Consider the following 12,829-nt stretch of genomic DNA (forward strand, 5'->3'; position numbering starts at 1 on the left):
GAAAATACTGATTATCTTTTTTGTGATAATGAAACTGGGAACTAAACAATCACACAGTAAAAACATTTACAATCTACCATGCAACTCTCTTTGTAGATTCCGGATATGTACTATATTTATAAAACTCATATCACCTTGAGTACTTGACTTATTCATTCTCCACCTTGCACTTACAGTTACAGAACAAACTCGCCATCGAGTAGCACAACTTGTACAACAGTTGTTACTGTACCTTGTTCTCATCATTGAGCTTCTTCCTGTCGGACTGTGACTGGTTGTAGTTCTTCTGCAGATCATTGAGCCGAGACTCCAAGCCAGAGATGGTGGCCTCTGCCAGAATGTAATCTTGAGTCTTCTTGTCCATCCTGCACACAAAACCCAACTTTTTAGTTCAAATCCTTGTCAAGAAGAGGCTTACAACATGCATAAAAGCAATTTCTGAGAAAATGTACATTTCATGTACATGAAGATTTCAATAAAATTTTGTAATAAAATTTAATTCAACTCTTATTTCTAAAACTTTTTGTTTTTATTGTTACCATACATTTTTAAACCCTTCACAAAATTTACATTTGTTAACCAAAATGGCACTATCAGATTTCTTCTTAAAGCACGAATTTTTGTATAACAGGAATGATTACATCAAATACTTGTCACTGTACCGTAAGATGAAGGTGAATGGCTGTCACCTGTTTTTATTTTGCACCCAATTTCCTATCATTGTTATTTTAATTTAAAGTAGAAATTACAACAAAAATTCTAATTTCTGAGAAGTAGGATGAAATTATGCTACCCATTTGACATCTACAAAATAGAGTAACAGTGTTATGAGATATTCAAAAAGGTGTCAATATCTCAGAAACCAAACAACTGTTACTAAGGTCATATTTTGTTATTGGGACTTTAGTCATTAGCTGACCTATCACTCCTGGAAATATTATCTTGACTTATGGGACACCCTTTATGTAAGTAATTGAAATGTTAGGTTTTCATATACAAATAATTACCATGCCTAACTGTTTATTTTAGGGCTAGTGCGATACTTTAATCTAGAGAACCGAGACCATGTCTAACTGTTTATTTTAGGACTAGTGCGATACTTTAATCTAGAGAACCGAGACCATGCCTAACTGTTTATTTTAGGGCTCGTGCGATACTTTAATCTAGAGAACCGAGACCATGCCTAACTGTTTATTTTAGGGCTAGTGCGATACTTTAATCTAGAGAACCGAGACCATGCCTAACTGTTTATTTTAGGGCTAGTGCGATACTTTAATCTAGAGAACCGAGACCATGTCTAACTGTTTATTTTAGGACTAGTGCGATACTTTAATCTAGAGAACCGAGACCATGCCTAACTGTTTATTTTAGGGCTCGTGCGATACTTTAATCTAGAGAACCGAGACCATGCCTAACTGTTTATTTTAGGGCTAGTGCGATAGTTTAATCTAGAGAACCGAGACCATGCCTAACTGTTTATTTTAGGGCTAGTGCGATACTTTAATCTAGAGAACCGAGACCATGCCTAACTGTTTATTTTAGGGCTACTGCGATACTTTAATCTAGAGAACCGAGACCATGTCTAACTGTTTATTTTAGGAGTAGCGCGATACTTTAATATAGAGAACCGAGACCATGCCTAACTGTTTATTTTAGGGCTAGTGCGATACTTTCATCTAGAGAAACGGAGTTCTTATAATTACGAGAAATAAAATGCATAGATTTAGTTTAGTTCGATAGATAAAAACGTAATCAGTATTATAAAATTTAAGAGTTATGACTTTACATCATAATAACACCTAAACAATGTTTGGAATCCAGTCCAGGTGTTGTCACTCGCTGCACAGGATGCAAGTCAAGTCTTGAGCATGAGAATTCAAGAACACAATGACATGTCTCACCAGCACAGGTGAAATTGGGACACTAACAAGAAAATCATGTTTTTGAAACTGTTTCTTTCTTTTTAATACAATCAAAGGGAAGTTAATATTTATTTAATTCGTTACTAACTCGTCTAATTTTTTTTCTTGTACCGTAAGCTTTTTCTTCATTATTTATGTTATCAATTTACAGGTTATCTATAAAGAGAGTATTTTGAAGTGCCGATTTGCGAAGGTTGGCAAGCGTGCAGCACAGCGGTGGGGTATCAACACGCGGGCCGGGAGGTCAACATCTTAAACTAGTTTGGGCGGTGACGATACCTGAGCGTGATTGACGATGTCTAAATATAGTGGTGACGTACAGCACTGGTGACGTCACCACCGGGTGATGTAGGTGTGGCGACCTTGGGTCGCGGCCTCGGTTCCATTGAAATTCGGCCAAGTTGGGCTTCTGGCCTCTCGTGTGCTTGTAAATGCCGAATCCGATAATTCAACAGTCGTTTTGTGTTCAATCAGTCAACAAAACTCTTTCTTTTCTATTTTTATTTCATTCATAAAGAGCCACTGTCAAGTTATGGCCAAATTATGAGTAAAGGAGTGTGGACGCTGCGTGGAGACCTACAAAGTCGTCGGATCCCTAATTAAAAATTGAAGTTACTTAACATCCCAATGCAAGCATATAAGAGACAATTATCAAAAATGTTAGAGCATTAATTACTTAATAATTCTACAACAAATAATAAATTCCATTTATGGAATATATTTGTTTCTCTTCTTCCCTCCGTTCTTTGTTCTTATATGTATTAATAACCCCCCTCCCATACCACCTGACGAAGAGGATAGATTATAATCCTCGAAACGTTGTGTCATACCTTTTGTAACATGACCAATGTTCGAAACAATTTGTGTACCTATATGCATGCATGCATACATTCGCAGACCAAGTAACAATACACTTGGTATATTGAAATTATACAAAATCAATCTACGATTAAATAAACAAGCGTTCATTATTGCACGTTCCTTTACTTAAATGTTTTGGTGTTTATTTGTAGGTGCAGTATTTGATTTGAAATACTTGCAGGTGTAATATACCCGAAATAATTACCACAATTTTCATGTTATGACTAAACATATCAACAATTATATGGAGTATTAAATACATATAATTTTATAGCTAATGGCCACCCTTGCCATTGTAGTGGATCTGCCAGTGTGAGTGTGTGGACGAAGCGTCGCATTTTTCAAGTAAAACCGGTACAGAATGATAGGCAAGATTCTTGGACGACTGGGCCTGTCCAGTTTGGTTGCGGCTGCGGTGTAATATTACATGGAACATAGGGACGTAGGATATTACACGGACGACAATATGTTCTAAGAGCGCCCCACTACCAAAACGCAGCAAAGAATATTGTGTCAATTATATTTTTCGTTCTATGATGAAATCTCTTATTTTATGTATATAAGATTGCTTTTAGTATACATTATCAGTATATTTATTGGCTGAGCTTTAGCGAAGCTTATCACTCGAGAGGCTGGAAAAGTTTCATCATTACTGTCTGTACGTGTGTCTGTCTGTCAGACTGTATCTCGAAAACGAACTTACCTAGAAACTTGAAATTTTTCACGAAGCTTCACTTGGTTATGAGGAAAACTGAGCACGATGATGGTGCGTGTCACTGCATTGGATTTGGCTGAGCGTTAGTGAACATACATTGGTCTTCTGGGTAATCATGATGGCAACGAGAATACAGGAGAATAAATTAATCTGCGCACAACCATATGAGATTTTAACATGTGACATTTTCATTCATAGAGTACAAAGAATAAATAATGGAGTAAAACGTTAAAGTCGGTGGTAAGATTTGGTTTTAGTGCAGTCTTGCGTTGTAGTACCCTCACTAGCTCAACGGAACTTCTATTATTTGGACATTGCTATGGAACCTAACTTAATAAACACAAATCTGAATACATCTCGAGAAAATTGCATTCATATATTTTACATTTCGGATGAAATTGAATTTCTCTATATACGGTTCACAACAATGCGTTCTATGCTGGTGCAAGTCCAACCATGATATTTGGCTGAACGTCAATTTTGTGTCAATCTCCTTTTGGTCCATCTACCTGCAGAATATCTCAAGAATTAAATGAGTATAGATTAGATTAGTTACAGATTAACTCGGTATGCGACCTCAACGAAGCCTGTTACGCGATGCGTGGTGTACCTTGTTTATAATAAACTAACTCCATACGCGTTCAGTTCAGTGTGTCAGTTGACTGTTGGAAATTATTATAATTATGCATAGTGCCCGTGTATAACGCACATTCATATGAGTAAGACATCAATTTATTAAGACAGTGTACGATTCCTTTCCTCAGTTCAGTTACTTAGAAGACAAAAACACGTAAGAGTAAGTACATTGTTACCATGTTCTTTAATTCTTTAATTCCCATAAACTGACAAAAAATGTACATTTCCAAATGCTTGGCACAGCGTGCGTGGAAATATTTTAAATATATTTTACTTAATACATTAATTACAAGGCTATCCTACAGTTGGCAGTTAGTCCACAATTTATCGTCAATTTTCCAGTCCATCTCGTGTTTATCCCGCATATCTCCATGCAACACTGTTTATAAATACCAAGCGCTCGATTAAATAATTTAATACTAATATAAAATAGCATATTTTAATTATAACAAATATACAATAATTATGATCCCATAACGGTGTAACAATAATAAACAATAAATAAATAACGACTTTTCTAACATTTATACAATCAGAAAATATAACGGATAAATATTCTAACTGTTTCTTGCTCAAATAAACAGCATTTTGTCAATTGAGAACATAAATATTATTATTACCGATCTGATATGATCAATACAATTTGAGGATTGTAGCCAAGATAACAGTGTTGAACTGCCGAACCAAAGAGGAATGTCAACACTCGAGGAAGAAGTAGAAGCGAAAATATTCACGCGGCGTGGAGTTGGCACTCGGATAAACCGAGGAGTAGAAAGACTCGCATGCGCAGACTGCAAGACGCTTGACGAATTCCCGCCACCACGGCCAAAACTGTGCCTGTCCCATGTCCGCGTGCCAGCATTATACCTTCCTGTGTACGTATGTACGGCCTAGACAAGATTTTGATTGGGAGAGATTGTTATTGAAAGAACCTTACATCGCTTGTAATTAATATATTGAAAATGTTGAGGTAATTTTTTATTATTATTATTCCTTAGTACTCAAGAAACTGCCTTGGAAATGTCATAAAGATCGAGTGTCAAATGGGGTAATGAGAAATTATTTTCTTTTGTGTCATGTTTTGTTTGGCGCTATTCTTAGTGCAGGAATTGAAAAATGTAAACACCTCAAAGTGCCATAACTGGAACATAACTGGAAAACTAAGCGAGATAAAAATTCCAAATTTGGTACCTAGTTTAACTTATCTTTACGTGTAGAACAAATCTACCAAGTTTCATACAAATCTGAAATGGTGGGTGAAATGGTGTGGATGAACTGACATGGAATGACACAAGGGTATGAAAACCCCTACAGAGAAGAGGGTGGAGGTTAAGGGTTAAGGGTTAATTAACTACGGAATAGGAAAAACTTTTCTTGTAGGAATGCATGCGATTTATGCAATAAAAGTTTTACAGTGGAAGTTAGTAAATTTGTTTGAGAAAAGGGAACCTAAACCTCTACTTAAGAAATTGAAACTTCTTGGAAAGTTGAAAAAGATTTTAAAACTAAACTATAAGTTTGTATTTTAGAACAAGAATTCTCCACTCCGAGTATGTACCAGTTATAAATACACGTAGTGGTACTTTGAATTTTCCGTTGAAGAAAGAGCACGGACCTGTCAAATCTTTCCCCTGACTTCGACCTGCATAAATTGCGAGCGAGTTTCTGGAGTTCCAAAACCAGATTGTCCTGTTTGTCGGCCAGTTGCCACCGTGCCAGTGCCGTGAATGCCAATATAGCCTCCACCTGTGTGCGGAGAAAGCTCAGTGGCATTGCCAGTCAGTTTAAATGCCTTAGGTATTCAGTTTTAAAATAATTACATTAATAAATCACATAGTGGGAACAAACACATCTGTCGATTGCTGGATGGATATACGACTGTTTATATATTAAAAAAAAAACACGTAATCATGCAATGTCATCTGGTGTTAGAATTATTGGCGAATAGGTACCACCAATATCATCTATGGGCCGATACTAGCAGATCTTAGTTCATGTTCTTCGTTCACAAAATACCAAAACTCATTGGTTATGTCAATTTACCGCGACTAGTCCACACGTTGCCAGTGCTTTGTAGCAGGCCGGGAGTACATCTTCCGCCGAAATAGCTGTTCAAATGGATTTGCTGAGAGAAAGTGTATGAAGTGAAAGGATGATAGGATTTCGTACATTTGTCGTCGTCACGTGTAACAAAACTATAAGATCACGTTTCGATCATTGAAATCTTCACTGTTCCTTAGGTATCAAACAGTTTGACACCTCAGTTCTCAAAATGTGATGTTCTTAATTTTGTAACATAGAGATGACAAATGTCCAAAATCCGATCATCCATTCAAATCATCCATCGTCAATGACACATTGAGTGCGGTGGACCACACACCTTGGTACATGACTCGTGTCACAGTGAGGGTGTTAAACGTAACGAAGCAGACCCGGCATCCATTATTAGACTCCATCCTATGGCAAGTCTTCTCCATGTGTAGGTTATGTACTAAGTAAATATTTTCCTGATTATAATGAACCTAAATTAATCAGCACAGTTCAGTTTCGTGACGTGGAGAATGGAACAGGTGGCAGCACTAACAATGCAAATTCCTGCGCAATTAGCTGAGTTGTTCCTGGACAAAGGCAGAGGTGTCGTGCTTTATCCTGTGAGAGAACCCACGAAAAAGAATTGGTCCATACTTCAATTTCACCAACCACAATACAGTCGTCCCCACTTCTTCTAACCATATCTTAAAAAAGCTTTAAAACACGCAAATATAATAAGTTTGACACAGCATTTACCCATAGTTCCCAGACATCAGTCTCTCTCAAGTTCCCATCTTTTTTATTCATAACTGTGCCAAAACATCTTAAATTCGGATCGAAAAATAAATTATACATTCAGGATAACTGAGCTTTCATAACATGTCGAATTCAGAATTGTATGCAGTTGTCAAACTTATTTATCGAAGGTATGCTATACAGTGCGAGTTACAAGTATTCTCTGCGTACATTTTGATGGATAAGGATGGAGGGATGGAACTCGAGAAATCTTTCTAGGAAATAGAAATGAACTTTTTAGTCACTGTTACAACTTTGCTCATTTCCCCAAAATGGGATTTGTAGTTGGGGCTAAAGATTTTAAAACGTAAAGACTCATTAAGAGATACCTCTGAAAGCTCATGATAAAAGTAGAAGAGCAGTGGAAACTAGAGCTTAATTCAGGCAAACCTGAAAATACACATTCAGAAGATAACTTTAACAGATAAACCACTTTCTTTATAAACTCAAACCTGTTTACAGTTATTACCTGCTGCAGGACAGGCCCTCCGTTATCTTATCGGTTTCGAGGAAGCCCAGTATCGTGTTCAGTTTCTGGTTGGAACCAATTAAGTTAAGACGTGTTTTTGTGATACTTTACGTTGAAATAGAGTGTATAAGTGAACAAGTGCTTATTATGATCCTGACGATGCGAGACCACGGAGACGACCGGGTGAGACCTTATGATGAAATAAGGAATTTTATCTAACGTCACTTCTCACAATCGAACACCCCCCCCCCGTGCAGGGCAATCAACAACCGCTACGTTGTCAAACTTCCTTATCCGAGGTATATTGTTTGATGACCCATTTTATAAGTCACCCCAGATTACGCTGAACATTACATTGACGTACGCGTAATTTATTTTAGAAGTGTAATCTGTGTTGAACCGTTAATTTAAATTATATTTCGACATGTCATGCACACACATCACTCCTAATTCCAAAACTGAATCACACTCAAACGAGAAAAAGTTGACAAAATGTGACGACAGTAAAGTTAGTTTGCAAACCCTAACGAGATAGGAACGCCGCAAATATTTCGGATTCCCCAGGAAGTTGATTGATTGAGACAAAACAGCGCTCGTGGTGGGGCTGCAACACCATCAGCTGCCCCTATATCCCCTGCTGGAGGACTATAAATAATAGATAGTGGCCAGGTGGTCGTAGCCGTGTGGAGAGCACGCGCCTACCTCTCTCTCTATACGCGGCACATACGCCGCCTGTCTTCTGTCAATTGCATGCAATCAACAATATGCACTTATTCGGGTTACGAATAAGTGCATCGCCATTTTACTTTACGCCTAGTGCAGCGTCTGAAATCTGACACTGCCATGGACTTGACACCTGGGTCAAGGCCACACTAGAATCCCAGGCCTCGCTGCTGCCCTGCCGCTGGTTGCGTGACGACCTCACGGTAAGGGGCGGGCTCGGGCTCAACCATCTCGGCGTTTCGCACCCTCATACTTTTACTTACTTTCACTTGTCATTGACACCAGTCAATTGTGACCGTTTGTTGACTACAGGACACATCTGTTGGGGATACTGTGTGTGTGTGTGTTGGGGATTTTGTCGGAGCCTGGTTTATACGCCGAGTAAAACGTTGCGTTCCAGAGTGTATAAAAGCAATTATGTTAAGCCATTTGTTAATGTTTTTTTTCATTTCCGAAAGATCCTGAGACATTCCGTACGTGGCTAAAGAGCGATTCACAGATATAGTTGTGAGGTTACGTCCAACTCCCGCGTGTGCATTAAACATTTTGACGAGCGATATATAATAAATAAAGGAAGACACTGTAACTCGACCTGACGGCACCATTTTAACAGTTAAGCGGGATAGGCTAAAGCTAAGGAACGATGCGGTTCCAACAGTTTTTGAAAACTTGCCTAACTACATTGGAAAGGATCTGCGGCTGAGAGAGGAAGGATCCAGAAGAAAGAAGAAGGGAAGCAGAAGAGCGACACCAAAAACAAATCCAAGAGGAAGAACGGCGGGACACAATTAACTCATTCAGCTGTCTCCACAAATAATTCACAGTAAGATGTGTAATTTAGAACTTTAACAATGTATATTCTCAACAGGACAACAACCAACTATTTTTATTTTTTAGTTTCCATTAAAGACAATATTTTACCCTACAGTTACATTGTCCTTAAACATTAAAGACGACTTGTCCTTTTTATTTAGTTTAAAAAAAAAATAACTTGATCAATAATAGTAGTTATTTGCGAACGTTTTCACAGAACTTAAAAATTGACAGTTGGTCCAAGCTAAGAAAATATAATTAAAAAGCTATCCTCTGAAGTAATAGACATACCAAAATCAGACAAAGTAGAAATGTATATAAGCAGTTTTGGTGGATGGGAATGTTAGAAGAAAACAACAGACACTAATGTTGCAGAAAAGAACAAACTTTCTTTAAAGAACAAATTAAATTAGCAGTTTCAGTTAAAATTTCATATTGTACGTCTTCCTTAATTTGGTTTGCAACGTTAATCTTTTGTTTTCCACCTTGCATACAAAAAGATTAGAGATGCCAAAGTTTTGGACTATGCTCCATCCACGATACTTGCAATCTTTTACCTCAAACTTAGGAACTGGTAGCTCTGAATAGATACTACTCAATTTAGATATCTAAAGAAAAGTTATCCTGTATGAAAGAAAAATGCAAATGTATGTAGCTTACTTATTGATAAAAAATTTATGTACAACCAGGCAATGAGCTATACAGGTGGTAAATTGGAAGGACTAGCTCATAATCAAAACCAAAACTCTATTGGATTTGCACCAACCATTCAGTCATTTATGATAAGTCTCACTACTTTCACACATTAAAGATGTTGTAGGGTTATTTCCCTGTAGAGATTTAACCAGTGATTATTTGTACAGTCTAATTTTACAAGTATTGAAAATGTTAACTGATGTTGTTGGGTATATAGTGTTACAAACTATTTCCGACAACAATGGTGTTAACAGAGCTATGTTTACAAAGCTTTGTGGGTGGAACACTTTAAGAGTAGTTTTTTTCAAGCCTTTAACAAACAACAGGAAATTTTTGTTATATTTGACACTGTACACTTTTAAATGTATAAGAAACAACTGGCTGAACCAATCAGACAGTAATCAATAATTTATCTTCCCTGACTTTTATGATAGTAAAAAATACTCATTTTGCAAAGTGTTTCACATCTAAAAATTATTCAAAAAATTAGAAGAACGTAATGTTGTTAAAACAGCCCTATCATTAACAAAAAAAGTTTTTATTTCCAACTAATATTGAGAGACAAAACGTAGATTTATGTGTGTGAAACTGTTTGATGTTAAGAACATAGCTGCTCTAAAGCACCACACTACTCAAAATAACAATAATGCATTTTTGGCACAACAATGTTTTTAGAGATAATTCTTACGTGGTGGAAGATTGTTAACGTAAAGAACCCCTTCAAAGATGTGAGGTTTAATGATAAGTTTTTGAAATCCAGTGCAAACGTTGACGGATGAAACCGTGTTATATTTAATGAAGTTTGTTTGAGTGGTTAGAAGCATGGGACAGCTTGCCAGTTCAAGGGGAGGAAACGGGTAATAGAAGGAAACGAAATGGCAAACTCACTTTGGACACTCAAACTGCCTTGGTTCACAGTGTAAAGACTATAATAGTTGTAATTAAGTACTTATTAAATAGTTTTAAGTTTAAATAAGTGCTAATGGGTAAATTTTTCAAACAGATAACTTAGAAGCGAGGTTTGGGCAGTACAGACAAATGTGTGGAGGATGCTACAATATTTCTGTTGTACAAGTTTCCTTGAGGCAAAAAAAAAAAAAAAAAAAAAAATACTGAAAGCTGTCAGCCTAATAAAGGTTGTATCAGCTTCTAATAAGATATTTGAGATCAAAGATTTATTTTTACAGACCAAGACCTTGTTGAATAAAGCGATAGTTTTGATTTTAATGATATTGATTTTGAAGATGTAATTAAAGCATTAAATGATGTTTGCCATCTCAGAGAATGACTTAGTAGCCTTAGTTTACATAGGTGGGTACATATGTTTCAAAATGCTAAAATCGAATACTTGTAAACAATGTGAAAAATGCTTTTGTAGAATACAAAGAGCTAGTCTCTAGCAACAACGTGTACAGTTCTTATCTACAGGTCATTGACAGGGGAAGTTTGAAGTACCAATCTAAGTTTAGTTGTAAATATTTTTAACTGATTGTCTTAAACTCTTTAAACTTGTTGTAAGCCACAGGTATGAAAAAAATGTTTCTAATGTTAAAACAACAGAGAAAAGTTTGAACAATTTAATGTTAGATCACCTTAGCGACTCATACATTTTTCCATGCAAAACTTGTTCTGTTAGTTCTTTGATTTATGTAAAAAAGTGCATAAATATCTTTACTAATATTCTTTTAAATAACTATAGCAAACAAACAAGGGAAAAAATTGTAGAAAAAGAGCGTGGCAAATGGTAAAAAAAAGAAAGATTAATAAGTTAAGCCAATAAATAGTAACTTTTATAATAAGAATAACTTTTGTATTGCTTATTTTCATTTACCTAATAATTCAAAATGAATTAAATATCTATGTACTATGATGAAGTGTTTGTGCTAAAGGGATAATCCTGAGATAGGATAACTACCTTCACCGGTTATGCTGAATAATATTGATAAGTTTCACGGTGAGTCCCTGGCGGCCAATGCTATTCTTACGAGACGTGGGAGCGCTGCTCGCCCGCCCCTTACTGTGACGTCACAATATGAGCAGCGCGGCCTGGGATTCTAGTGTGGCCTTGCCTGGGTCCGTTGAAAGAGTCGAGTACAAAGACGTTTAAACTCTAAGACGATGAGGTTCAAAATGGACTCTTCGAATAATTTCGACATAAAAGACTATAACAGATCTCTGTCGAGTTACCCAGCAGAGTCCATTTTGAACCTTATCGTCGTAGACTTTTTTGGATCTCTCTAAACGGACGGCAACTACTGAAAACTGGTGTATGACAGTATCAGATTCCATACGCCGCACTAGGCCGAAGGTGAAATGGAGCAAACCTTATGATTCGTGTTGAATCAACCCACGATATTTGTGTTAAATTTGAGTCGTTTCTAAAAATACGAAGATAATTTATAGAAAGCTTCATATTATGGGTCTCGGAGTACATAGCCTGCAGTAGGATATACGGAGAAGTTTAATCCTGTTATTTTATATGAAATTTTTAAATATATCCAACGACTGATACTGTATGAAATTTAATCATGAATACAACATTACTTGACAATAAAGCATACAATCTCGTAGATAACATAATTGAACCAAGATTTATATCATATAGGTACTACACAACATACAGTTTTTCCGAAATTAAATTAAGGGTGCCGTTAACTTGGTTGCCTGATAAACATGAATCTAGAGATTGTCCTACTGATTCAGTTTGTTAATGTAAAACTTTGATTTATGGGTGCCGCTAGCGTGGTTGTCTGAACAAAATGAATCTTAGAGATTGTCCCACTGGTGCAATTTGTTTATGTTCAGGTGCAAAAGTATACTGCCTACACGCTATGGCCACAAAGTGTATTGACTAATCTTTTGATTCTTTAGAATGAATAAAATTCCTTCTATGTGTTTAACTAAGCGGTTAACAATTAATTACGAGTCGTAAACAAATTTCTCAATCTTCCGTATTTTGATTTTGACTTCCAACCAGTTCTCAAATTCACATCTACAACCCAGACCGTGTCCAGAATTTAATTTCATGTGGTGAAACAGTATTGTAATCTATTGTACATCATTACTAATTTTGATCATTCTGGCGTCTTAACAACACAATACGAATAAATCTATTTTTAATTAGTTGTAACACGCCTCCCTTTCCGATTCTGTTTTAATACAATGTCT

The 12,829-nt window shown here is 36.5% G+C and overlaps 1 protein-coding gene across 1 annotated transcript in view; it reads right to left on the bottom strand.

Annotated features, from left to right (window-relative positions):
- Positions 1–12,829, bottom strand: part of LOC124355308 (lamin Dm0-like) — a 57,895-nt gene that overhangs the window by 15,177 nt on the left and 29,889 nt on the right. Inside the window, exon 2 of the mRNA XM_046806400.1 lies at positions 233–365. Within this exon, the coding sequence (XP_046662356.1) occupies positions 233–365 (133 nt within the window). The remainder of the gene's footprint in view (positions 1–232; positions 366–12,829) is intronic.

The sequence above is a fragment of the Homalodisca vitripennis genome, chromosome 2 (genome assembly GCF_021130785.1).
Source record: "Homalodisca vitripennis isolate AUS2020 chromosome 2, UT_GWSS_2.1, whole genome shotgun sequence".
Lineage (NCBI taxonomy): Eukaryota > Metazoa > Arthropoda > Insecta > Hemiptera > Cicadellidae > Homalodisca > Homalodisca vitripennis.